The 23,107-nt window shown below is 41.4% G+C and overlaps 2 protein-coding genes and 1 long non-coding RNA gene across 8 annotated transcripts in view; 2 read left to right on the top strand and 1 right to left on the bottom strand.

Annotated features, from left to right (window-relative positions):
* Positions 1–9,795, top strand: part of CAPRIN2 (caprin family member 2) — a 32,963-nt gene extending 23,168 nt beyond the window's left edge. For 4 of the 6 annotated variants that reach the window (XM_071422397.1, XM_071422398.1, XM_071422393.1 and 1 more), the window contains 6 exons: positions 607–759; positions 3,701–3,884; positions 5,115–5,300; positions 6,561–6,661; positions 7,360–7,426; positions 8,878–9,795. In XM_071422397.1, coding sequence (XP_071278498.1) covers positions 607–759; positions 3,701–3,884; positions 5,115–5,300; positions 6,561–6,661; positions 7,360–7,426; positions 8,878–9,446 — 1,260 coding nt within the window. In that variant the 3' untranslated portion in view covers positions 9,447–9,795. The remainder of the gene's footprint in view (positions 1–606; positions 760–3,700; positions 3,885–5,114; positions 5,301–6,560; positions 6,662–7,359; positions 7,427–8,877) is intronic. The other 2 variants (XM_071422395.1, XM_071422396.1) reach the window with 2 other exon arrangements.
* Positions 9,796–14,427: 4,632 nt separating this feature from the next.
* On the bottom strand, positions 14,428–16,713 carry LOC139587808 (uncharacterized). The gene is made up of 2 exons (XR_011678500.1): positions 16,421–16,713; positions 14,428–16,269 (listed from the first exon to the last, which is right to left on the bottom strand). It is a non-coding gene; the product is annotated as an uncharacterized lncRNA (long non-coding RNA).
* IPO8 (importin 8) overlaps positions 16,686–23,107 on the top strand; it is a 47,579-nt gene continuing 41,157 nt past the window's right edge. Inside the window, exon 1 of the mRNA XM_071422392.1 lies at positions 16,686–16,784. Within this exon, the coding sequence (XP_071278493.1) occupies positions 16,701–16,784 (84 nt within the window). The 5' untranslated portion in view covers positions 16,686–16,700. The remainder of the gene's footprint in view (positions 16,785–23,107) is intronic.

Here is a 23,107-nt window from a genome sequence, read left to right as displayed (position 1 = left end):
TATTTAAGTTGCTGAAATAGTAAGGCTCTAGACATGTCCCTTTTTGACTCCTGTTTTGTGTAAATATTGGTGTTCTAAATCAACACTTCATTTTGCCGTCTGCTCAGCTGAGGCCTGATGCTGGTTAATACTTTGTCTGGACAAGTCAGCATTGTTTCTAATCTGAAACATAATTAAGTTGGAAAGGGAAAAAAATCAGAACCCCTAAATTTTCTAAGTTCCTCCAGAAAGGAGAAGTAATTTCTAATATCAGCCAAAGAATCTTCTTTTACTAAATGGAACAGAAGCATTCTGTGTGTCCTTAGTGGAGAGAAAAATACCTAATGTCTCTTTATTGTGATATTATTCCAAAGAATGGTATGTATAGTAGCTCATAGGCACATTTCACTTAATCAGCAGAGACTGCAATAGAAGTACTGTTTGCTGAGGATGCACAGCAAGATTTGAAATTGTAAGCAAAAGCTATTTTGTAGCTCTACTATGTCCAAATGTCATCCTGTAGAAACTGCTGACTTCTGTCAGTCTAGGCTTTAGAACAAATTAACTGCTTCTGTTACTGCCTGATAATTATCAAGTGACCTTTCATTACATTTGTTCTTCCCCCAGGCAACTATTCCCCTCCCAAGTGAGCCACAGTCGCCATTGCCTACTTCAAGCACCCCCATGCCATCAGTGCCACCAGCACAAAGCTTTCAGTCTCCTCCAGCAAGCAGCAGCTCTGTCACAATAACAGCAGCTCCCTTTCAGGCTATGCAGACTGTAAGTATGCAACATACAGAAAGAACTGACAACCATGTGAGTAACTTGGGACTAACACTGAGGAGCTGGCTCCTCTTAGGATAGTACAGAAATTGATAAGTCATTTTGTTTTAACAGTAAAATCTAGATTAGTCCTCTGATTCTCTTCAGAACTTAAAACAGATCATCTAAGAACAAAGATCCTGGTTTTGCTCTGCATAGTGCCAAAAAACTAATACTAGGGTGTCTTAGTAGCCTTAAGGAGCTAAGAGGGAGAAGTCAGACCTGAAATCAACAGATTGGTAGCGGTGCCCTAAAGTAAGGTGAACTGCACATACACTGTTCTTGGGAAAAGATTTCAAATACAACAGACTTTGTTGGAGAAAAGGAATCCTGAATATAGACATTAGGCCAAAATGCTTTCAGAAGCCTGAGTTTGTCTTGTTATACTGTTTGCTTCAGTGAGGTAAAATTCAGTCCAGTGGAATCCTGGAAAATATGTTTTTGGAAAACTGGTGTTGCTCATTATCCTATGTTGTTAACAAGTAGTCAGTTGTACATATCTAGGAAATATACCACACAGTCTGAGATGTTCACTGCAAATAGAATCTGTAATGATATATGGCCTGAAAAAATAGTATCAAACATTGCTACTTCCTAGTAATATGCAGTGCAGGCTTAGAGAGGTTCAGAGGAAGGGTCTTCCTTAAGTACAGGAAAGGTAACATTATTTACTCCTCTGTAACATTCTTCAGAAGATTATAGAAACATTGATTTAATGTTTTTTCTCAAAAGCAAGCTTTAGTGTCTCCAAAGGCAGTCTCCATTGTAACAGAAGTACCAGTTAGTTCACAACAGTAACAGTTCACAGCTTGCTGGCCTCTGTCTTGCAGTACTGAGACTGATGTGCTAGGAACTGGTGGAGGAAGGTGTCTAATGGCCTTTCAAATCACAGGAGTTAACAATTAAAACTTCTGTGACATCCTGGTGTGGCCTGTAGTAAAATCCATTGACTTTTTTCTGCTTGGTTTTCTGTATTTGTAGAAGAGGCTCAAGTCAAACCTACCTCAGAGGCACAGAATTGTGATACACATTACAAATGAAGCAACTTGTGGTAGGGAGGTGGTTTTTTTCTAAGCTGCATGTGTTTAAATTATGCTAAGTGGTTGGGTGGTGATTTTTCTGAAAGTGGAGAAGTGGCAGCATGCTGTGATTAAGGAATCCAGAGTCTTTTGGGGACCCAGTCTATAAGATAAGCATCTGTCATGGTACAAATATGGAGTCCTGGTCTCAGTCATTCTGGTTAGGTCTGAACTTGCTGTCTGTGTTCAGAGTGCTTTGATCATAACAATATCACTGAAAATTCACTTGAACTATTACCCTGTTTTCAGAGATGTTAAATGTCTGAGATTGCTCTTGGGATATTTGGGGAAACCTGGCAAACATCTGTCCCTCAGTCACAAGGACGTTCATTCCTCTTGTAGTGGTAGAAATCTCAAACTTTGCAGTGCAGGGTTTTCTTCTTCCCTACATTGGTTGGATTCTCATTGCTGCCAGGAAAGCACAGCCATTGGACTGGAGTAGATAAGCCAGGATGATTCCCTGCCAAATAGCAGTATCACAGTGACAGTAATGGAAGGATCTGATTACAGGTCCTCAAACATCCCATTGCTGCTCTTGTGCTTACAGAAGCTTAAAGGCAGGCTTGACCTGTAGCCCTAGTCCTTGATTTGAATTCCACCTGTAACCCTCACTGCAGGAAAAAGCAGGCCACTTGCTACTAATTCTTCAGAGTGTGGGTGTTGATGGCCTGACTGCCCTGCCTTCTCAAATTCATTTTAGGAAAAGAATAGCTTTGGATCACTTTATTTACCAGATGAAAGGATCAAAAATTAAAAATAAAACAAATCAGTTTTACTTTACAGTGGTTCAAAATTTATGCTCAACACTTCAGTATCATCAGGCATTTCTACTGCCTCTTAGAGGCAACACTGGGTTTCTTGACCCTGGAAAAAGTATTATTTTTCTTTTTTTTTTTAATTAAAAGGGCATCTGCAAATGGCAAGAACTGTCAAGCTGTGAAGCTGTTTCTTGCATCATTTAGCTGTGGCTTTTGCCCAAGTCTGTCTTCAGAGAGTTTATAGTCTTGTTAGATACACCATTTACTACTGGTACAGCAGTACCAGTACTGCTGACAGCTCTTTATGTGAAATTTAGATCCTCTTAATCAAAAGAGATGTTGCCTATTTGATGTTGATACTAGTTGTCACTTTTCACAGCATTATTTCTGGTAATTGTGTTATTGGCTATAAAGTAGCACAGTCACTGGAGCGACTGAAGTCTGGGTTATTAGATTTAACTAGCAGTAGTATCTGCTCATCATTGTACTGCCCAGACTATAACATTTGAATGACAAGCTTTACTTAGGTTAAGTGTTTACTCTTGGAGAAGGTTAAACGAGTAGGAAAGATGGAGCTCCATTTACTGAAGAGGCAAATGATGTCTAATATGGCGTTTGAGTGGATAGCAGTGTTTATATCGGGTTCCAAGACATGCAGAAAGATCCAAATTCTTCCCAAATGAGAATATCTCATCTCAGAATAGGCTGCCCCTATTGAGCAGCTTGAGCTGTAGGACAGGTAGTCAGTGGATTTCACAGAGGATTTCCCATAGAAGGACAATAGCTTGTTGTATGGTAGTTGTTCTGCTGACAGAGTACAGTAGCTATGGTCAATCAAGTTGTTCCTTGGGTAGTAGTTCCATAAGCAGGAGTGAGTTCTGTAAGTTTACTGAGAGGGAAAAGGATGGGTTGATGTATGATGTTTTTTGTTATTTTTAAGAAACAGCTGGTGTTCTGGAAATAAGCTAAAAAGCATATGGATTCAAACCACAGCATGGCAGGGTGGTGGCATTAGGGATGTTAGCTGGTAGTGTTAAGCACTTGTTATCAAATATGTTGTAGGTGTTTAAAGTGAATGCACCACTGCCTCCACGTAAAGACCAGGAAATTAAAGAGGATTCTTCATATTCAGCGGGATATAACCAGAGCTTCTCCACAGCAAGTACACAGACTCCTCCTCAATGCCAGCTGCAATCTTCTCATGTTGCAGAACAAACCTCTCTTTCACAAGAATCTCTGTCTTCAGGTAAGAACTGCACTTGCACCTGTATTTCAAGTAGTCTTTCAATATGTTCAGTTTATAATAGTATTTAAATTCACTATCATGTGCTGTGAATACTTCTAACCAGTGAAATTCTTAACAGGTGCTACATAAAATGTCTAATATTAGGCATACATCAACTCTAATGTAGTTGATGGTATGTAAACTTAATTTAAAAACTGCTAGCAGGATGAAAGGCTGGTTCAAACTTGTTTCTATATGAGATGAACAGACTGTTGTCACTTACATGCCTGAATTTCCCAGTAGGTGAGAAATTCAAATATGTGGTGATACTTGCCAGTCAAACAATGATTTGCTTGGAATAGTAGCAAATGATGAAATACTTTTATTTGGAACCATTAATTTTGTCTCTGGTAATAGTGCTGTCAGTGCTGGGAGCTGCTGAATGCTAAGTAGGAAAGCTGGGATAAGTTTTCAGTCTGACCTGAGAAATACTGAGCTAGTAAGGGGTCTTCAACACAAACCTGACTTACTTGATGTTCAGGTATTGCAAGAGGTGGGTTTGTATAGCTAATGCTAAATTTGACATGAAACTGGCCCCTAAATATCTTGAGGTTTTAGGGTGAAAGCAAGTGGCAACTAAGGATCTGTATTTATAAGGCAATATAATGAAATGGCTCAAGGTCACTTACAACTGTTGTTCTGCCAGAGTGATTGTCACAGGTCTTAGACTAGAAACAGACTGAGAGTGTGTCAAGTCAATGAGACATGAAGAACAGTGTAAGTGTAGCAATCAGGAAAGCATGTTTAGCTTCAGTGTTCCTTTTCATCGCTGAGACTATGGGTGGTAAGCCTTCTGGTTTTTTTTTTGTGGAAAATCATAATTTTTTAATAGCCTTGTGCAATCCTGAGGTGACCTAGTTTATCAGTGGAAATTCTTAATCAAATGTTACTTGATTTTAAGCTAGATTGGCTATTTTCATGCTGCTGGCAAGCTGGTTCTCACCTGTGCAACTGACTCCTGTTGAATGCATTAGGGGCTTGCACTCAGAGCAAGCTTTTAACAAGCACTACACTTTACAAAACAAAGGGAAGGATCCAATCACTTAAATGAAGTAATGAAGGGACAGAAGAACAGACTATTCAGAGCAGCTTAATTGGTCTCTGAATGTCCTAATACTGCCCTTGCTTCTGTGTGTGGTAACTCACTGCAGTTATAAAAAGCTTTGACTTATCTGTGCCTTCTGTTTTAAGCAGTGAACTATCAACCTGATGGAGCTGTTCCTGTCAGCAATGGTAGCCTTGCCTTTTATCCAGCACAGGCTAATGTTATTCCCAGACCCCCTCAGCCTTACCTCAACAGTCGTGGGTCTGTCAGAGGGTCTGCTAGAGGTGGAAGGTCACTGGCTAATTCCTATCGCCCCCCTGGTGGGTACAAAGGTAGGTCTGTATTTACTATCATCCTAAAGAAGATCTAATGTCCTGCCAGTAGAATGTGATTTAACACAACACACTATTAAATTCATGTCCTGTATGTGAAATGTCTCAAAACAAGACTTTAAGGGCAATGTGCAGAGAATGGGGCCCTCTGTTGTAGAATTTAAGGAAGTTCATTCTACCTTTTATTTGTGGTCCCTCTACTTGAGGCGTCAGGCCAAATGGCAGAGCAATTTCACACCTTGCCTGAATATGGAGATGGAAACTTTCACTAATAGGTTATTAGATTACTCATATGGACTTTTCTGTTAGCAATTTCATTTGTTCTTTCTGAACTTTTTACCAACTTAATTCTTTCTCTTGGTATCTTGCTGACAAACTGGGCAGGCCAGTTTCCTCTTCACATACTACTGTGTTTGTGCAAAATAAAGTAATTTTTGCTTAGCACTGCTCCCTTTAATATTACCAGCAGAAACCAGGATGGGGGAGAGGCTCCCAGTAGCAAAGAGCCCTTCTAGACAAATAACAAACTGAAGAGTTCTATGAGAAAGCTTATTTGGTCTCTGCAGAGCAGTTATTCTTTGGCTGCTACCTGAAGTACTTTAGAGAGTTTCAGCAGACTTTAGGCAGTTACTAAATTAAGGTTGTTGGTAGCTACCAGCTGCAGGCTGTGGCCTTTGCCCCTTTGAAGTGAAGGGCACTTAGTCTGTGATAGGTGCTTCAGCTGTTGGGCTGAGCCTGCTCAGTACCTTGTAGGAACATGTACAGATGATGAGTTTTATAGTTCTGACTCAATAACAGTCCTGGGTTTGGTGGTGTCTGGTATGAAATTATTTGCAGCTCTGCTTTGGTAGTTAAAAAATAGCTTAAGTGGCAAAATATTATAGTAGCCCCTAAATGTATACCAGTAATAGCTCAGTGTGTGTAACAGAAAAGAAAGTGTTTCTTAATCCCACTGCTGGATTTAGCAAGCTTTTCAGCTGTTCTGACATCCCATTAGTATCACAGGCAATGGATAGGGCCTGATGTTAATACTTTTAAATACAGAATTTTGATATAGCCATAGTGTCTATGTTATGAATAGCTAGTGAAATGCATTTGTTATAGGAGTAGCAAGGTTCCTATTCAATTCCATTTAAGAATAGCTCTGTTACTGCATAACTTAATGTACATAATTGCCAAAAAACATCTGTAGTTAAATTCTGGACTTGTACTGTAAATCAAACAGTAAATGATACTGAATAATCAACTTTATTTGAACAGGTTTTGATGCTTACAGAGGTTCACCTTCATTAACCAATGGCAACTATGGCCAGCTACAGTTTCCTGGTAGAGATTATGCTGGAATGCCATATTCTCAGAGGGTAGGTATTGACTTTATTTCCAGTAGCCTTCCACTGTATAGGAGCCAAATCTTCTAACATGGTAGTTGTTAATTATCTTAACAGGTGAATTTACAAGCTATAGAGGTTAGTTTTGTTTCACAGACAAACCCTTTTGTGGAATGGTAGACAGCAGCTGAAATAAGTCACTTCAGACAGGTAACATCTCTGTATGACAGGTTGATTTTAGTCTGAAATGCATCTTTGAAATGCAAACAGATGGTAAATAACATATTGTATGGGCCCAGTTTATTATTTTAAAAGAGTTGGTTCACTAAAATGCCTCTGTAATGTAAAATAATCAACTCCTGAATGGACTGGCTGAGAATGTGGCTAGGTCAAAACCCCAAAAATAATAAAAAAAAATTAAGGAGGTAAAGGTTCCTGGTGTGAGACGAGTCTGTCCATGTCTTCTGTGCAGGTTCATGGACTTAGAACAGACTTAAGATTCAGTAATCTCAACTGTTCAGAAGCCAAATTGCTTCAACTGGCATCAAAATGATCTTTAATTTCATACAAGCTATTATAATAAGTGAATCTTCCATAAGTAAAGCTGTTTATCTGCATTTTGTTTCTGAACTGTCGTTGTATTTTAGAGATGGAATTCCTTGTGAACAAAGTGTATTACCTCAATTGAGTTCAGATTTGCTTATAGCCATCTTCTAACATGTCTCTTTCAGGATGTCAATTACCAGCAGTGCTATAAAAGAGGTGGGATAAGTAGTGGTCCTCGAGCAAATTCAAGAGGTAAGGCCAACACCAGGCCCCCAGTGGGTCCAGTGTGTGCTTAGGCATTGCAGCTGGGGTGTTACTGGGAACAGTGTGAAAAGCAGAACAGTATCCCTTACCTAACAGATCAAGCTTGGTGAAAGCTAACCGAGCTTAGCTGGAGGCTTCAGTGCTGTTCTTCCACAGCATTGCACAGCAGAGGATTTAATTTCACTATTTTTAGTCTGGAGTCTTCATGTCAAAATTGTGACACGATGGTACCTTATTGAACTTCACAAATAACTTGGCTAGGAAAAAACAGCAGTTCCCTGTGTTCAGGGAAGGAGCACTGGGTGTCTCCCCGTAACTGTGTATTCCTCCCTTATTCTGGGTAGGCTATCACGTCACAGAGACTTTGTAAAATATTTTTTTTCTATGAAAATGTATTTGGTAATACAGGTATTTGTATTTCCATAGTGGAGTACAAAACCTAAAGAAATAAGGCTAGTTGTGTCCAAGGATGAATAGCATGTGTTTTGAAGAGCTGGAAACAAGATTAATTGTTTCTGCTGTATGTGCTGGAAAAATATGGACTTCCAGTGCTACAGGTGAGAAGTGAGATGAAGAGTAGCTGTAGATCTCTATTTTAGAGACTAAAGAGAAATTGTAGTGTATTGTCGAAGCTGTTTTAGGATTACACAGGTCATATCCTAGCTTGAGGGACAGAATATATTTCAGAAGAGAACTAAATAGATGATGGTGGATTAACAGCTGATGAAAGTACTCATTAGCATTAGGATCTCACAGCTACTCCACTTATTTTAATGTCTGTCTTAGGGTGTTGTTTTCCAGTGAAAATAACAATGGTTTGTAGCTTGACTGTGACTGCTCTAAATGTCTCAGCTCTAATAAGGTTTTCATTCTACACCCTTTTAACTTGGATATTTGGCAAGATTAACAGCTTTATTTTGGGGAGTGAGGTGCAGAAGATTTAAAAGCAACACTGGTTTGTCAGACTTAAAATATTCTAGCATCATAAGTTGACAAGGTCTATGAGAAATGCAACTGCAGAAGGACAGTGTTGAGTAACATAAAGTGAAAATAGAGATCTTGAAAATAACTTGCCTCTAACTTTGTCGGTGTTTTCAGCAGTTAGATTTTATTTCTTCTCAGAAGTTAGCATATGCTTTTTAAGTTAAGTGTCATATGCAAAAAAGCAAAAAAAGGCAAAAATAATTACAACCTGCTGCCCTCTCCTACTTGGAAGTACAAGAAGTAATTGTTCATAGTTCAGCTATGTCTCATCCTGCTCAATGCAAGTGTGATGAATGTGAGCCAGCTTCCAAGTTGTGTTTTCACTGGGGTCCTTTGACAATTTGCTTTGGCTCAAAGATCAATCTGCTGCAAAGCCTGTACACTTAAGATTATGCCCACAGGCTTAAGGGTATCCTCCTGTTACAATACTTAGTGCTGCTAATGGTTTTTAACAGCAGGGTGGAGTGACTCCTCTCAGGTGAGCAGCCCAGAACGAGACAATGAGACCTTTAACAGTGGGGACTCTGGGCAGGGGGACTCACGCAGCATCACGCCTGTGGACATGCCGGTGACCAGCCAGGCCGCCACCATCCTGCCGGTGCACGTGTACCCGCTGCCGCAGCAGATGAGGGTCGCCTTCTCCGCCGCCCGAACGTCCAACCTGGCCCCTGGAACTCTGGACCAGCCCATTGTGTTTGACCTGCTGCTCAATAACCTTGGAGAAACTTTTGATATCCAGCTTGGGAGGTTCAACTGTCCAGTGAATGGTACCTATGTCTTCATCTTCCACATGCTGAAACTGGCTGTCAATGTCCCTCTGTACGTGAATCTCATGAAGAATGAGGAGGTCCTTGTGTCGGCCTATGCCAATGACGGGGCTCCTGACCATGAGACAGCCAGTAACCACGCGGTCCTGCAGCTCTTCCAGGGAGATCAGATCTGGCTACGGCTGCATCGGGGAGCCATCTATGGAAGTAGCTGGAAATACTCCACCTTTTCGGGATACCTCCTTTATCAGGACTAAAATCCAGTGCAATGTTTACAAAAGAGCTGCTCCAAACACCTTGGTGAGGGGGGTGGGACTAGCTTTGCACTTATTACTGACTTTATAGAGGATATGTGGTTCCATTATTGGTGGGAAATGGTGGTCCTGTTTTGCAAGGTGAAATCATGGAGTTGGGGTACTGAATCAGCACTAATTTGGCACTTTATCAGTTGTGATGTAGCCTTGCTAATAAAGCTGTGAATGTATATTGTTTGCACTTACCCTAAACTGTATTAATGTCCAGCTTACTACACTATTGATTGCCTCAAGTATGGGCTATTCACAATGCCTTGTTGTGCCTCAATAAAACAAGTTAATATGCATTTTAGTATTAATCTTGCCCGTGGTTTTAATTTTAAGACACATCACTGACATTTTTCCTGATGTGGGGTGAATATGAATATTACATAGAACTGGTCTCCAAGTTTCAATAACTTAGGGTAGTTTGTATTTAACTGGGATTATTTTAGTTCCTATTTAATGCCATTCTCAAGAGTGTTACCTTGATCAAATGAATTCAAGATTTAGCTACCTTTTTTCTTTCTAAAGGTCAAGAAATTACAAGTGCAATGCTACATACTTCATTAGAACTACTGTTTTTAAATACTTACCCTGTCAAAACCTAGTATGGTCATCATAGCATCAGTCTTTCAGAAGTGAAGTAGTTGAAATTCTTAAGCCTGCAAACCATCACTCAAGGGGCTGGCTTACACTGTTATTCAGCTGCAATATATTTTAAAGTTAAATTCAACTTTATGAAGCATAAATGTGTATGGCTTCCCCCCTGCATGAGACTTGAATCATATTTTAATACAGGTTATTTCCTCATTTCAGAGAACTGCTGAGGAACTTGGTATTTGTAGTTGAAGCCTGGTGCTTGCCTTTTACACCAAACCTGAATACAAATGGTAGGAAGTGTTTCTGAAATCCCTATTGTAAAGCTCTTGGGCTTTTTGACCAGCCTTCAGCCCTCCTGTGGCCTGAGAACTGAACAGCCATGATGTATGTCCTTGTCTAAGCTGCTGTGTCAAATACTATAAATAGTTTCAATGCTTAAAATGGTAATATGAACTAGTAAGAAGGTAGGTCAGTGTCTCTCTCTCCTTTCAAAAGCTTCAGTAAATTGTTTTAACAGTAGAAAGCACTTGATCTGAGTGTACTAAATTAGCCAGTGCACGAGCCTGACTGGTATATCTAAGGCTGAAGCAGAACTATGCAGAGTGAAAGCAGCTATCTGCTTATTTAAATAAAAGTAAGAACCTTAACTGAACAAACTTCAGACCTGGTGTAAAGCTGCTGTTTCTTGCTAAGTGGTTTCACAGCTTCCAACTTCAGTTTGCCCTCGCTATCATGCAGATGCCAAAACCAGTCTGGCATGGCTTCATAAAGTTACTGGCATAAAGATCTTGTTCCAAGCTCAACTTTCTTTTTCATACAGATTTTGAAGGGTGCTCATATTTCAAGTAGGGGTTTAGCAAATTTTGAGAGAAGTTGAGGTAGGACAAGCTTTGGGAAACCTTGTTTTTACCAGTACAAAAATGTCAAGCCTTATCTATTGTATATTAAGCTGGTATTTGGTATTTTAAAGCATGCTAGTTCTGACTTTAGGCAACAAAGAGGCTTATTTCTAGAGCACACACTACAGAATTAGTGTCAGTTTAACTTGATAAGAGGTAAATGTTCCAGTTTCATAGCTGTATCTTAAGATCCATTTTTCATTCCTAGCTAAAAGGAGTACACAGTTACAGCCAGAATTGTGCACGTAAGATGATATAGAAAATTTAATTATACAATTCCTTGACCATAGGTTATGTAATGGATGTTTTTTTTAAAAAGTGACCATTTTTAGGCTTTAGCCTGAATCATAATAATCTTTACAGTAGTAGATAATTTAAAATAAAATGTCTGGTTTGTCCTGCTATTTTTATTTGAAAAGAATACATAACTTGGAGAAGTCTCATCCCTTAGAATAACTAAAAAATATGACTGACTTGTAGGTTTCACACATGCAACTTTTTAAGCTAGAACTGTTTGTTTTCACTGTGTTTTTAGCCAGCTGTGAACTGAGGTTTTATTAACCTCTGTTACCAAAAGGAGGGTAAGTACAACTGAACAGGTACTGTCCTAAGGAAGGTTTCAGACTAGAAGCAACTCCAAAGGCTGTAACTGAACCTTAAATGCTAAGACTGTTTAAAAAAACACTACAGAAGACCAAGCCAAACACTTTTTTTCCATACACATAGCTGGCCAAAATCCACTGGTAGAAAATTGCTATTCTGATCCCCAAAATACCTAAAATTTTTATATAATTTTTCTATGATGACAAGCACAAGGGTAGGGATATGTCATTATGCTTCTAGATAATGAATAATTATAATAATTGTTTTTGAAAGCTTCTCAAAGAACTTCAGAATATTTCAGTGCATTTTCTACTGACACAGTTTTAGTCTAGTCAGTATGTCCAGACCAATGACCTATTTCTTTATTCTGCTTTTGGGCAAAGCATTTAACAGGTGAGTTTCACAACCTGGAAATACTTTACTGTGTAGTTTTCATGTAAATGCTGTCTGACGGTGTAAGTTCTATTTACACTTCTTTTTCCTCAGTAATTGTTAAATGAAATTGATTGAATCATTTCAATAGGAAAAATGCCTTCACTATGTAAGGATTATAATTGGGTCTAATTAAAACATACAAAAGGCCATCATCATTCTGCTAAATTTCCTATTGCTGTCTGCTGTGCAAATTGGATACCACCTAAATTCTCTCTGATTTGCTTCTCTCGTGCAGCCTGCTGAAGATAAACTTTTAAGGTAAGAAACATTATGTTTTTATAAGGAGTAAATTTCTGTGTTTCCTTCTCTTGACATCAGTGAAATATTGGAACTACCCTGAAATGGGAGGGTGTAATGGTTTGGCTGGGAGAGAATGAATTTTAATCAAAGTAACTGATATGGGGCTGTATTTGGATTTGTGACCAAAACTGTGTTGGTAACTCAGGGATGTTTTGGTTATTGCCAAGCAGGCCTTGCACAGAGTCAAGGCCTTTTCTGCCTCTGACACTGCCCCACCAGTGAGTGGGGATCACAAGGATTTGGGAGGGGTTAAAGCCAGGACAGCTGATCCCAACTGACCCAAGGGATGATACCCCAGCCCACACGATGATGATGATGATGTATTTAGCAATACAAGCTGGGGGAAGAAGGAGGAGAGTGGGACATTTGAGTTGTGGTGTCTGACACCCAAAGTCACTGTTCCATGTGATGGAGCCCTGCTTTCCTGGAAATGGCTGAACACCTGCCTGCCCATAGGAAGTGGGGAATGAATTCCTGTCTTGGCTTTGCTTGAGTTTCTGCTTTACCTGTTAAACTGTCTTTATCTGAACCCACAGGCTTTCTCACTTTGGCCTTTCCAGTTCTTTTCCCTTTCCCATTGCAGGGGAGTGGCTGGGTAGGGCTGAGCTGCCAGCTTAGGGGGGTTCAACTGTGACAAAGGCTTTCTTAAAGTTTTCAAAATTCTAACGGACTTGTGACCTTTGTGGGGTTTTTCTCAGGTCGTGGAAGTGAGGGGAGACAATGAATAATCTCCCACCACCACTGCCATGGCTGACTTCCTGCAGCTGAGGAAACCTCCATCCTGCAGGCTGCAGTGGTGCTGCAGAGAAGTCACTGCCGTGTCCTGCTGGTTAAGTTTAGGTTGCCTCTTCCTCCCTGACTGTTTTGTTACCTATAGCTATGCCAACAAACCAGTCAGAGAGGGAGATGCTTTGGCATTTTAACTCTGATCAAGGGGTTTGTGTCTGGAGGATTGGAATACATTTATCTGCTAGCTCTTTATTCAACCTATAAATGTCTTGTGAAGGATATGAAAAGTCTGTTGTGTATTATATTTAGAGAGATGCAGTACCATAACCAGGTAAAAATGAATTAACCTTTAGTCACACACTTGTTCACAAGTCTCTGATCAACTTAATTTTCACCCAACTATTGTTTATAAACTTGTTTATATACTGTTTATAACTATTCTTTATAAACGATTCTGTTAAGAATGCAAGAAACCTTAGGCATTTGTATTTGTGGATTGAATGTTTCCTGGCAGTGTTGTACTTGAAAAAATAATATTGTGAAGTACTAATCTGGTTGGAAACTATTAGTTCACAGCTTTTCCACAGCTGGCACGTCCTACAGCTTTTGGGCCCTAGAGTAAGGTTTGAGAAGTGGTTGGTATGGAATGAAAGCTTTATGCTAAGCACATATCCAATCACTTTAGTGATCATTAGTTATCATTTAGTCATTAATTCACTACAATGAAATAAAGCCTGCTTTGAGAGCAGTGGTTTGCTTTCAGCCTGTAGCACATCACACAGAGGAATGCTGTCTTCTTTCTCATGCTTTTTCAGGAGTGTCTGTTATTAACCACAGCTGACAGGTGCTGTCCTAAAGGCACTTGGTTGGCATGAAAAGAGAGGGGCTGTTCCATGCCACAGAAAGTGTGTAATGTGCAGCTGAGAGCCCACCAGAGTGCATTTCAAAGCCACCAAAAGTCAAAGGACTAATCACAAGTAACCTGCAAGATGTAAGGCTTTTCAAGTTTTCCCCAAAGTTCTTGAATTTAATACAGTAGTCTTGATGGCAACTCTGTAAAGAACCAGGTCTAATTTTTGTTCAGGTCAAACTGGTTACTTTGAAAATCCTTGGTTTCACAACTGAGTTTTAAAATAAGATTGTTTGTTCTAAATACTTCACAAAACTTGTTATAGCACACCTGGAAAGATTTGGAGCTTTAAAAAAACCCACATTTTTGCTTTGCATTATCACCCTATCTCCCTGGTACTATCATTCTTTTTGTTTTCCCCTTCCTTGTATACTGGTGCAACTTGGATTTAATTTTAGTTTTTTAATATCTCATTTGTCCCTTCACATTGGATCTTCTGTCACCAGCAGCTGACAGGAAAAATCTCTGAATTTTACCTCAGATTTTTTATTTGCAGAGTAGCAGAACAGATTTAAAAAACCAAACTCAAACATTCATTGTAAGTAGATGAAACGCCAAATATTAACAGAATCTTTGCTCTAACAAAAAGGCATATGAGGTCTTGCTTACAAGCAGTTGCTTTCATCCTGAAGTTTATGAAGTCACATTAAAATATTTCAATTAATGACTAAACTTATTTTTGGACTAATATAGTCACTGGTATCTATGAAGGTTCATGTTGTACAGAAAGAAGTATTGGGCATCCAGAAAACAGGCAGACTACAATGCTTGCAACACTGAAAGTGCCATTTTAAATATAAGTGGTAAGTGCAATAAAATTCATTTTAGGAAGATGTTATAATACCCTTTAAAGATTTTCTGTTCTTTATTGCTATGTTTTACATCACTAGCTCTGCAGAAGTCCTTCAATAAATAAATTTAATAACTTTTAAGCTCATCTACCACGGATGAATACACAGAAATGGAATGAAGCAGAACTGCTCTTAAACAGTCCATAACATGGTAATTTGGGAAAAGGGAATAGAGATACACCACTACGAATCCTTTAAAGCAATTTGGATTTGCTGTGATATGGAATCCAAGATTTTTTAATTGGGCAGTTCCCCCTGGACAATTCATTACCTTAATCAAAATGGGTCAGCAACAAAGAATTACCATAGTTAATAATATATATACTAAATTTTTACACTAACATTGTTTTTGTTTGAATTTTATGATTACTGAGCATACTGTCATCTGCTTTTAAGAAGAAAGGGAAAGGTCAATGGAAGTGCCTAAGATTTCTTGCTAGATGCTGTAGAGCTGCATCCCAGGTGAAAGGCAAGATAATGATCAGGTGTTCTGCAACACTTCAAAAGATGATGAAAACCACAAGAGAGAGCACATCTCCCTGTGCCAGGTAGGTGCAATTTATTGTGACAGCTGGATTCCTTTTTAATTAGAGGCAAAGTTACTGAGGGACATTTTAAAAATTATTAGTAAGTCACTATAGTGCCAGCTGCTTTAAGGTTTTGGTTTATACTGCAATTACAATGAACAAATGACATATTGTCCAACTGTATTATTAAGACACCTATATAATGGGATGATCTTGTAATTGCTGTTGTGTTTCACTCCTCTTAAGCACAGCAAATAGTCTTTCTGTTCTTCCAACCAATTAATCACACGTCTTTGGTTTGTATACATTATGTGAAACATCACCTGCAGAAGTAACCAAAGGATTTGGCTCACCAAAACCACATTAGTCAGAGGTTTTTCTGGTCTATTTACCTGAGAGTTACACCTTTGACAGACTTCTTTCTTACACCTGCACTTAAATCTTCCTTTGGTTCACTAGCATGTTCTAGGATTTAAGGGAGGAAATAATAGGCAAGAGGTGGAGAATCAGGGTGGGGCAGGAGCGTTGGAGGTGGTGTTTGTATATTCCTGACAGCCTGAGGGGCAAGCATCTCCCACTCCCTCTCACACACAAACAGCATTAAGATATACAAACCCTTTTCAGGTTCTACTAATCTACATAATGATGAGGACAAGCATCCCACAGAAACCTGCTCAGAAGCAGAGTAGGAATTACGACGTGTGACCCAACTGGGAGTTTTAGTAAACTCCTTGCAGCAAACTTCTGTCTTCCTGGATGCTGTCAGTCGTTCTTGTGCGTGGCACCTGGATAAGTGTGACCAGTGTCACTTCTCCTCCACGGACCTGACCTCATCACCTCCTTCAGTCCCCGTGCTCTCACTCTTCATTCTTGTCCCGCGGGATAACAAATACAGAGCGCCCAAGCCTGCCATGAAAGCTGAAACGCTACCTAGAAAAACAGAGTAAACTATCAAGAAAGAAAAATGGGATTTTGAAATCCTAATTTAAAAATAACCCGTACAGGACGCGGCGGGAGCCGCCCCCGCCGTTCCGTACAGCGACATGGCGGCCCCCATGGAGCGGCGGCCCGCAGACCCCACCCCCTGCAGCCCTCTCGGCGCACTCCTGTCCGTACAACAAGATGGCGGCCACCTCTCGCCGACCCCTTCCCGAAGCCAGAAGGCGGCGCCGCGGCCGTAAAGCAGCGCCCGTTTCCCGATATCCAGCTGTCGCAAACCGGTGAATGGCTGTGGAGAGGGGCCGGGGGGGTGGGGGACGCGGGCCCGCGCTGGTGGCACGGGGGGGCGGCGGCGCTAGCGGCGGCTCCTCCGCGTCCTGCTGCCCCGGGAAAGCGCTGCCTGCCGGCGGCCGAAGGCCAAGATGGATCCCAACAGGATCATCCAGGCGCTGAAGGGCACCATAGACCCCAAGCTGCGCGTCGCCGCCGAGAACGAGCTCAACCAGGTGAGGGGGGACCCGCGGGCGGCCCGCCCCACGCGCGGCACGGGGGCGTCCGGCCCCGCCGCCAGGGGCGGGGGGCGACCGCTGCTCGGAGCCGGGACCGCCCGCCCGCCCTCAGCGGGGCCGGGAGCGGGGCCGGGCGGGTCGCTGCCCCCGCTCGGCGGTCACCGCGGTGCTGGGACTCCAGGCGCTCCCGAGTGAGGCAGCCCGGCGTGGCCGGGGCGCTGCCGCTCGGCGCTGGAGGGATGACATTTGCTGCGGCCCTGGCGCTCACGGGACGGGCGGCAGTGACGCTCGGGGGCGCGTTCTGTCCCGTCCGGCCGCACGGCAAGGGGAACTTGGAGCAAGGAGCCTTAGGTTTCGTGGGCAGTGGATGTCCTGGCATCCTGCAGTTAATCATAGAGTTACGGAATATGCGGAGTTGGAAGGGACCCGTCAGGATCATCGAGTCCAACTCCTGGCCCTGTTGCCCAGCACCATCCCCAAGAATCCCACCATGAGCCTGAGAATGTTGTCCAAACACTTCTTGAACTCTGTCGGGCTTGGTGCTGTGATCGCTTCCCCGAGGAGCCTGTTCCAGTGCCCAGGCACCCTCTGGGGGAAAAACCTTTTCCTAGAGTAGTAGCAGTATGCACTAAATGAAACTGTGACCCCAACCTTTGAACCTTTGAGGAAAGAGAAAGTTCCCTTGCACAGCATTAGTGAAACTTTAATTTCTATGCTTTAATGGAATATTTGATCGATTCTCTTTTAGGACTTGGGATTTTTTGGTTGTGTTGGTGTGTTAACAAAATAGTCAGTGAGAATTGGTTGTCAGGAATTATGCTATTCAGGATTGCTCCTCCAGCTTAGTTTTATATTTAGGTAACTTAAAACTCCTTCTGAATTAGATATAGCTAATCCTTGCTTTAGCAGTTGGTAAATTCCTTTAGTAAATCAGTGGATTAAGTGCTGGACATTGAAAATGCTCTTGTGAATATTTAGATAAGGATGCAAGGCTTTTTTCCTCTTTTTGGCATAGTTACTTTAAAAATGCATCAGTGTCTGTTTTTATCCCTACTGTTAAGGGCTGAGAGGGAAATGACAAGTATTTGTAAGCAGCCTGTTGCACAGCAGTCTAAACAACAATACAAACTACTGCTGCTACAGTGTTCTGTTCAGAACAAAGAGGCAGCTCCTGGGTTCCTGGGTGCTGCTCCTAACGCTGTCATCACCAGTAACTACTGGGAAGCTCAGGAGCAGTCTTGAAAGCATTTTAAGGCTGACAGCTGTAAAATGTTCTAAGTTTAAGTGATGGATAGTGCAGTTCTCATGAAAGACACAGGTTTTAGATTCAAGAGTGCAAGCAGACTCGCTGAAAACAGGTTGAGATGTAGAATTTTCTTTTAAAATACTTGATGCATTTTCTTTTTTCTAACTATTATGAAGAATGAATCCTGGGATTAAGACATTCTTATTTTTGTGCAGGCTTCCTGTTACTAGGTGAAGCATGACGTATGTGACATAATGTGCTGATGCAGTGCTGGGTTTGACGTGACTCTGGATGAGAGGAACAAAAATGCTCCCGAGCAATGTTGCTCAAGTGGGACTTTGACATCTTGAAGCTTTTTAGTGCTTTTGAAGCAAGGCTTCAAAGCAACGTGTCAGACTCCCCTCCCGCGTATCTGATAGCAGTGTTGACATGTCCCTGTGTTCCTGCAAGGGCTGCAGTCCAGGTGCTGTTCTAGCAAAGGGACCAATCCACCAAGCAAACAGAAAATTCTCTGTCAATAAGTGGTGCTGGAGCCCTTGGCTGAACAGCACAGGAGTCACCTTTGTTCTGTGTCATAGTTGCAGGGATGCTGCTCTTGAGACAGCTTCAGGGGTGCTGAGGTAAAATTTGCCTGTGTTGGCTCATCTGCAGCGTACACTGGCATTCAGCTTTGAGTCCAGGTAGTGCCACGAGCTTCCCAGACACTGCAAATCCTGCTAGTGCACCAGGACAGTGCCTGTCTGCAGGCACCCCAGTGCTGTACCAGAACAATTTATTGCTCCTTTAGAGCAATAGCCTAATAGTCCTGATTCCAGTTTGCTTACAGTATAGAGCATGGGGGATAGAGTTTACATGAATGAAAGCTTTTCTATGTGTAAGAAGTCCCAACATGTTTGAAAATGCTTCTTTCCCCTCTGTACTTTCCTGCTTCTGTATAAAGATACACCCAAATCACTGAACTTGCTGTCAGCCTCCTGGATTATCGCCTAACTTCATTCAGAAATGGAATCAGGATTCCTTTTTTTTTTTTTGTCCTTTTTTATATCTATTAGAAGGCTGCTTGTGAATTTTCTTCCTCTTGCAGCTAGAACCAAGTGTTGGTTTTCAGCCAAAATTGGTTTATGGTCCATTTATATCTATTTGTGCCAATCTTACTTCAGGTTTCTTGGTACCCTCTCTGACAGCTTTGTCAAAGGCTGATCCCCTAGAAGCCTGTTTTTCTAGCCTCAGCAGGCTATGTTTCCTTTGCCATATCATAAAACTGAATTTATGAAATCTAGTAATAGGAGCACAGCTCTTCTCTGCACCAGTTTCCCTTTGAAATAATCCTTCTTGTGGAGTCTGGTCATTTGTGTTTGCAGTGTTCCAGAAAGTCTTGTGCTCAAAGCTGCTAATACGTCATTAAATACTAAATCTACAACTATCTTCTTTGTGTCCAACATCTACTTGTTTCTTATCACTCAATATACCAAAGTCCCTTGATCTTTTTATTCTGTTGCTGTTCTTCACTCACAAACCTCAAGTTTTTAGGGGAAGTTGTGTCATCCTTGAGTCCCTGACCATGTACATTGGCCTCTTACCCAACACCATTTGTGTTGGTGCAGTTCTATAGATCATTCAGTTCTTAGTAGGATTTTTCTGATCTTTCTCCTTGGTTGATGCTACTTTGAAATCATTAGCAAACTTCACTTCTCTCTGTGGTCTGAACACAACTGTAAGTGTGGGATTTATTTGAAATCTGATTCTTGCTAAACTAGAGCAGCCTCCTGCCGAGTCAGTGTCTATCTCATGTAATTGCTGCCATTTCCCTTTTAGACTCTTGGGTTTCTAAGTGTACATGTCTTTCCTTCCCCCTCTTTTTCTTTTGCCTCCCTGCCCTGCCTTTTTTTAGTTCAGCTCTGTAATGTAATTAGAGTGCACTTGATGATGATATTTATCACTCACACTCTACTTAGAAGAATGGTTAGTTATCATACCAAGAAATAGACTCAGTTTTTGTGCATAATTTGTCAGTATCTGTTCCAGGCTATTACTCCTGTTACATCTGTCTCGTGGACTTCAAGGACTTTTGCTGGGTTCATTTATTTATTTATATTATGGTTATATACTGCTTTCATGTGCCAGTTCTTGGAGTGCTGTGAAATATACTTTACTGAACATACAGAGTCATTCTAATTCCAGTTCAGATAGGATTCCCATACAGGTTTTCTACATTAATCTTCAGTGGCCCAACATGCTGTAACACATTCCTTTGGCCTGTAGCAAAGGAGAGAACAAGAACTCAATTGCAGAAATACAGTTGGGCTTTTTAAATATTGAGTAGGAGTTACATAATTTGGCTTTGACAGCAACTGAATAGCAGTGCTGGAAGAAGTGTGAAAAGATTACCCAAAAGCAGAAGAATCCAGAATAAAGTTTGGCTTCCTTCCATATCTTTCCACATCTTTGTTGAGCTGGCTGCTATAGTAGGCAGGGATCTTAAGGCCACTCTGTAACTGCCAGTGAGCACTTCATGATACCTAGAGGGAGAAATCTGAGACCAATTTGATGAGGAAGTTGACTTGGATAATTAAAAGTTATGTGGAAAGTGAAGTTTCTTTGATCCTGGATGAATTTGGCAGCAGAATCCATACAGGAAAGAAATTCAGGTGGGTTCTTGCGCAAGTTTATTTTCACTTTGTGAAAACAGTGTTTTCCCCACTCTACATAGTATCTTTGCATATAGGCAGGGAAAGAAAAAAGTATCTTTTGAAGTTCTGGTTTGTTTTAACAACTGTCTCTGACTGACAGTGTAAAAAAACAAGAGTGAAAATGCTATTAACAACTGCAGAAATACTCCTAAGTTTGCCAGTGGAATTTCTAAGTATACATTTTCAGTATACAGAAACAGAATATAAGACTTGGTAAACCAGGTAGCTGAGCATTTGGATCATATGTATTTAAGCCTTGCAATTATGTTTGTAAAAAGTTCATTTCTCATTAATTCAAGGTACAAATTTCTTCTGTGTGTTTGTTTTTGCAAACAGAGATGCAGTGCCTTGTTTTTTCAGCGATGGTATAAAAATGATGTTTACTATTGGTGGGGAAGGATGATCTGGGCTTGCAGAATGTGAAGGAAGGCTTCCAGATTTCCCATATCCATTGTCCTAGAGTGTCCTGATATTTTGCAGGGGAAGAAGAACCTTTCAGTGCCATTCTGCACTCAGGCACTGTGGTTGCCATCAGTAAGTGAGAAGGTTACTGACTCTTGTGATTCTGGAGCAGTTATGGTCTTTGAATATGACAGCAAGCAGGACAGAAGAATAATGCTTCATGAAATGAGTTTAGCAGTGTATGATGTGTGAGAACCTGGGGGCCAAATATGAACATCAGATGTGAGATGTGTTTGCTTCAGTAGGATCTATTTGGGGAGATTTTAATGTATTTTTTGCTACTTATCTCTCCTTGTATTCTGGCCCTTTACAAGTGATGGTCTTCATCTTGATGTTTTTCAGTGGCCCACCTGAGGCTCACTTGTCTGTCATATATTCTGTACCTAATCAAATGGAAGAGGAGATAGGCAGAAAAAGATGTGTTCTCTGATCTTTTGAAGCCTGGAGCTGTGATGGTGATGCAGGGAAGGATACATCAGGCCAAAGGTGAAGGAACAGAGTGCAAAAAGCTGTGCAGCTGCAGTGCACAGATCCTGAGATAGTAGACACAGATGGAACAACATGCAGGGATCATACGCATCTCTTCTCTGCTCTAAATTTACCCAATTATGCCTTCCCAGTGCTGTATGCCTCTCCCAGTGTAGCTGCTAGCCTTGCACACTCCTGGATCCCATCCTCTTAATCCCAGTGGAAATTAAGTGAGATTCTCTTTTAAGATAAATGCTCTGATCTGGGATTCATACAAGAATGACAGCCTGTGTTTTACACAGCTTTGAAATAATTGCTCTTTGTAAGTACTCAGTGAAAGTTTGCTTTTCAAAAACTTTCACTTTCTCTTTCAAAATAAACATGTGCCCCAGTGGATCAGCACTTTTCACAAGAAGTTTTACCAGATCCCAGCAATGTGGGTTCAGGGCAGTGTAATTATTCACCAAGTGCACAAAGCACCGTGCTGTGTTGTGGGAGTTGTGCTGAAGGTCTCTTTCAGCCATCTGGTGCCTCCCTGCGGCTCCTGGGCACGACTCTTCAAAATCAGCCGATAGTTTTGTGTTCCTTCTGTGGCACTGACAGTATTCCTGCTCTCCTTTTGTTAAGGTGCAGCTGCAGTGATATAAAGAACCGTCCTGTTGAACTCATCCAGCTCCAAGGTCTCTTCCATGTCCATTTCCATGTCACAATATACACCTGACAATTGCTCTGCACCTGCTCCCGTGATAGGTCCAGCTTTGTTTGCTGATGTCCGGAGCAACAGGGAAGGGACACCTCCCAGGATCACAATTAGCATGACAACTAAACAGACGAGAATGTGCTGGTATAGGAAAAATGTTGCTGCATGCAGCTTTTTAAAAAGTCCTCTGTTCTAAAAACTGCAAGCAGCATGTAGTTTTCCTGACCCGGGTTTGTTGCTGCACAAATGAGCAGGATGTAATTTGAGCTTCACAAATACAACAGAATCGTGTGTCTTGTTTCCAACGTGGGCTCACAGTCTCTGTTGATCTCTACAGTCTTCTTGTTTCCGATAACGAGTAGTAAACAGAGCTATGTAAAAATGTAAATTCCGGGCACGACAATAGAAGGGAACAGAAGGATTTAACGGGCCTGGCGATCTCTGTAGGGGTGGCGGTGTGTGAGGTGTAAAGACACGCGGGTAGCGCTGTGCTGGTGGGGATGGGACCCCCTCGGGGACCCTGTGCCTTCCGCCTGCGGCACAGGGCATTTGTCGCTCGGGTGCTTGCTGAGCCGATCTGGCACGGAGGCAAATGACCATATTTGTGTAGATCCTGGCAAAACTTCAGGGAGAGCAGTTGTACACCAGCACAAGTAGTACTCATAAAGCTTCCTGAGCTAGCAGTGATTTTAATGTAGATTCAGTAAAAACTGTTAGGACAGGGAAAGGGAAATAATATTGTTAGCACTGTGTC

This window comes from Agelaius tricolor, unplaced genomic scaffold, assembly GCF_023055355.1.
Source record: "Agelaius tricolor isolate 1412-34295 unplaced genomic scaffold, bAgeTri1.0.p SCAF_3, whole genome shotgun sequence".
Classification (NCBI taxonomy): domain Eukaryota; kingdom Metazoa; phylum Chordata; class Aves; order Passeriformes; family Icteridae; genus Agelaius; species Agelaius tricolor.
Note: the sequence above shows the minus strand (reverse complement) of the source record. Positions and strands in the feature narration are given on the sequence as shown.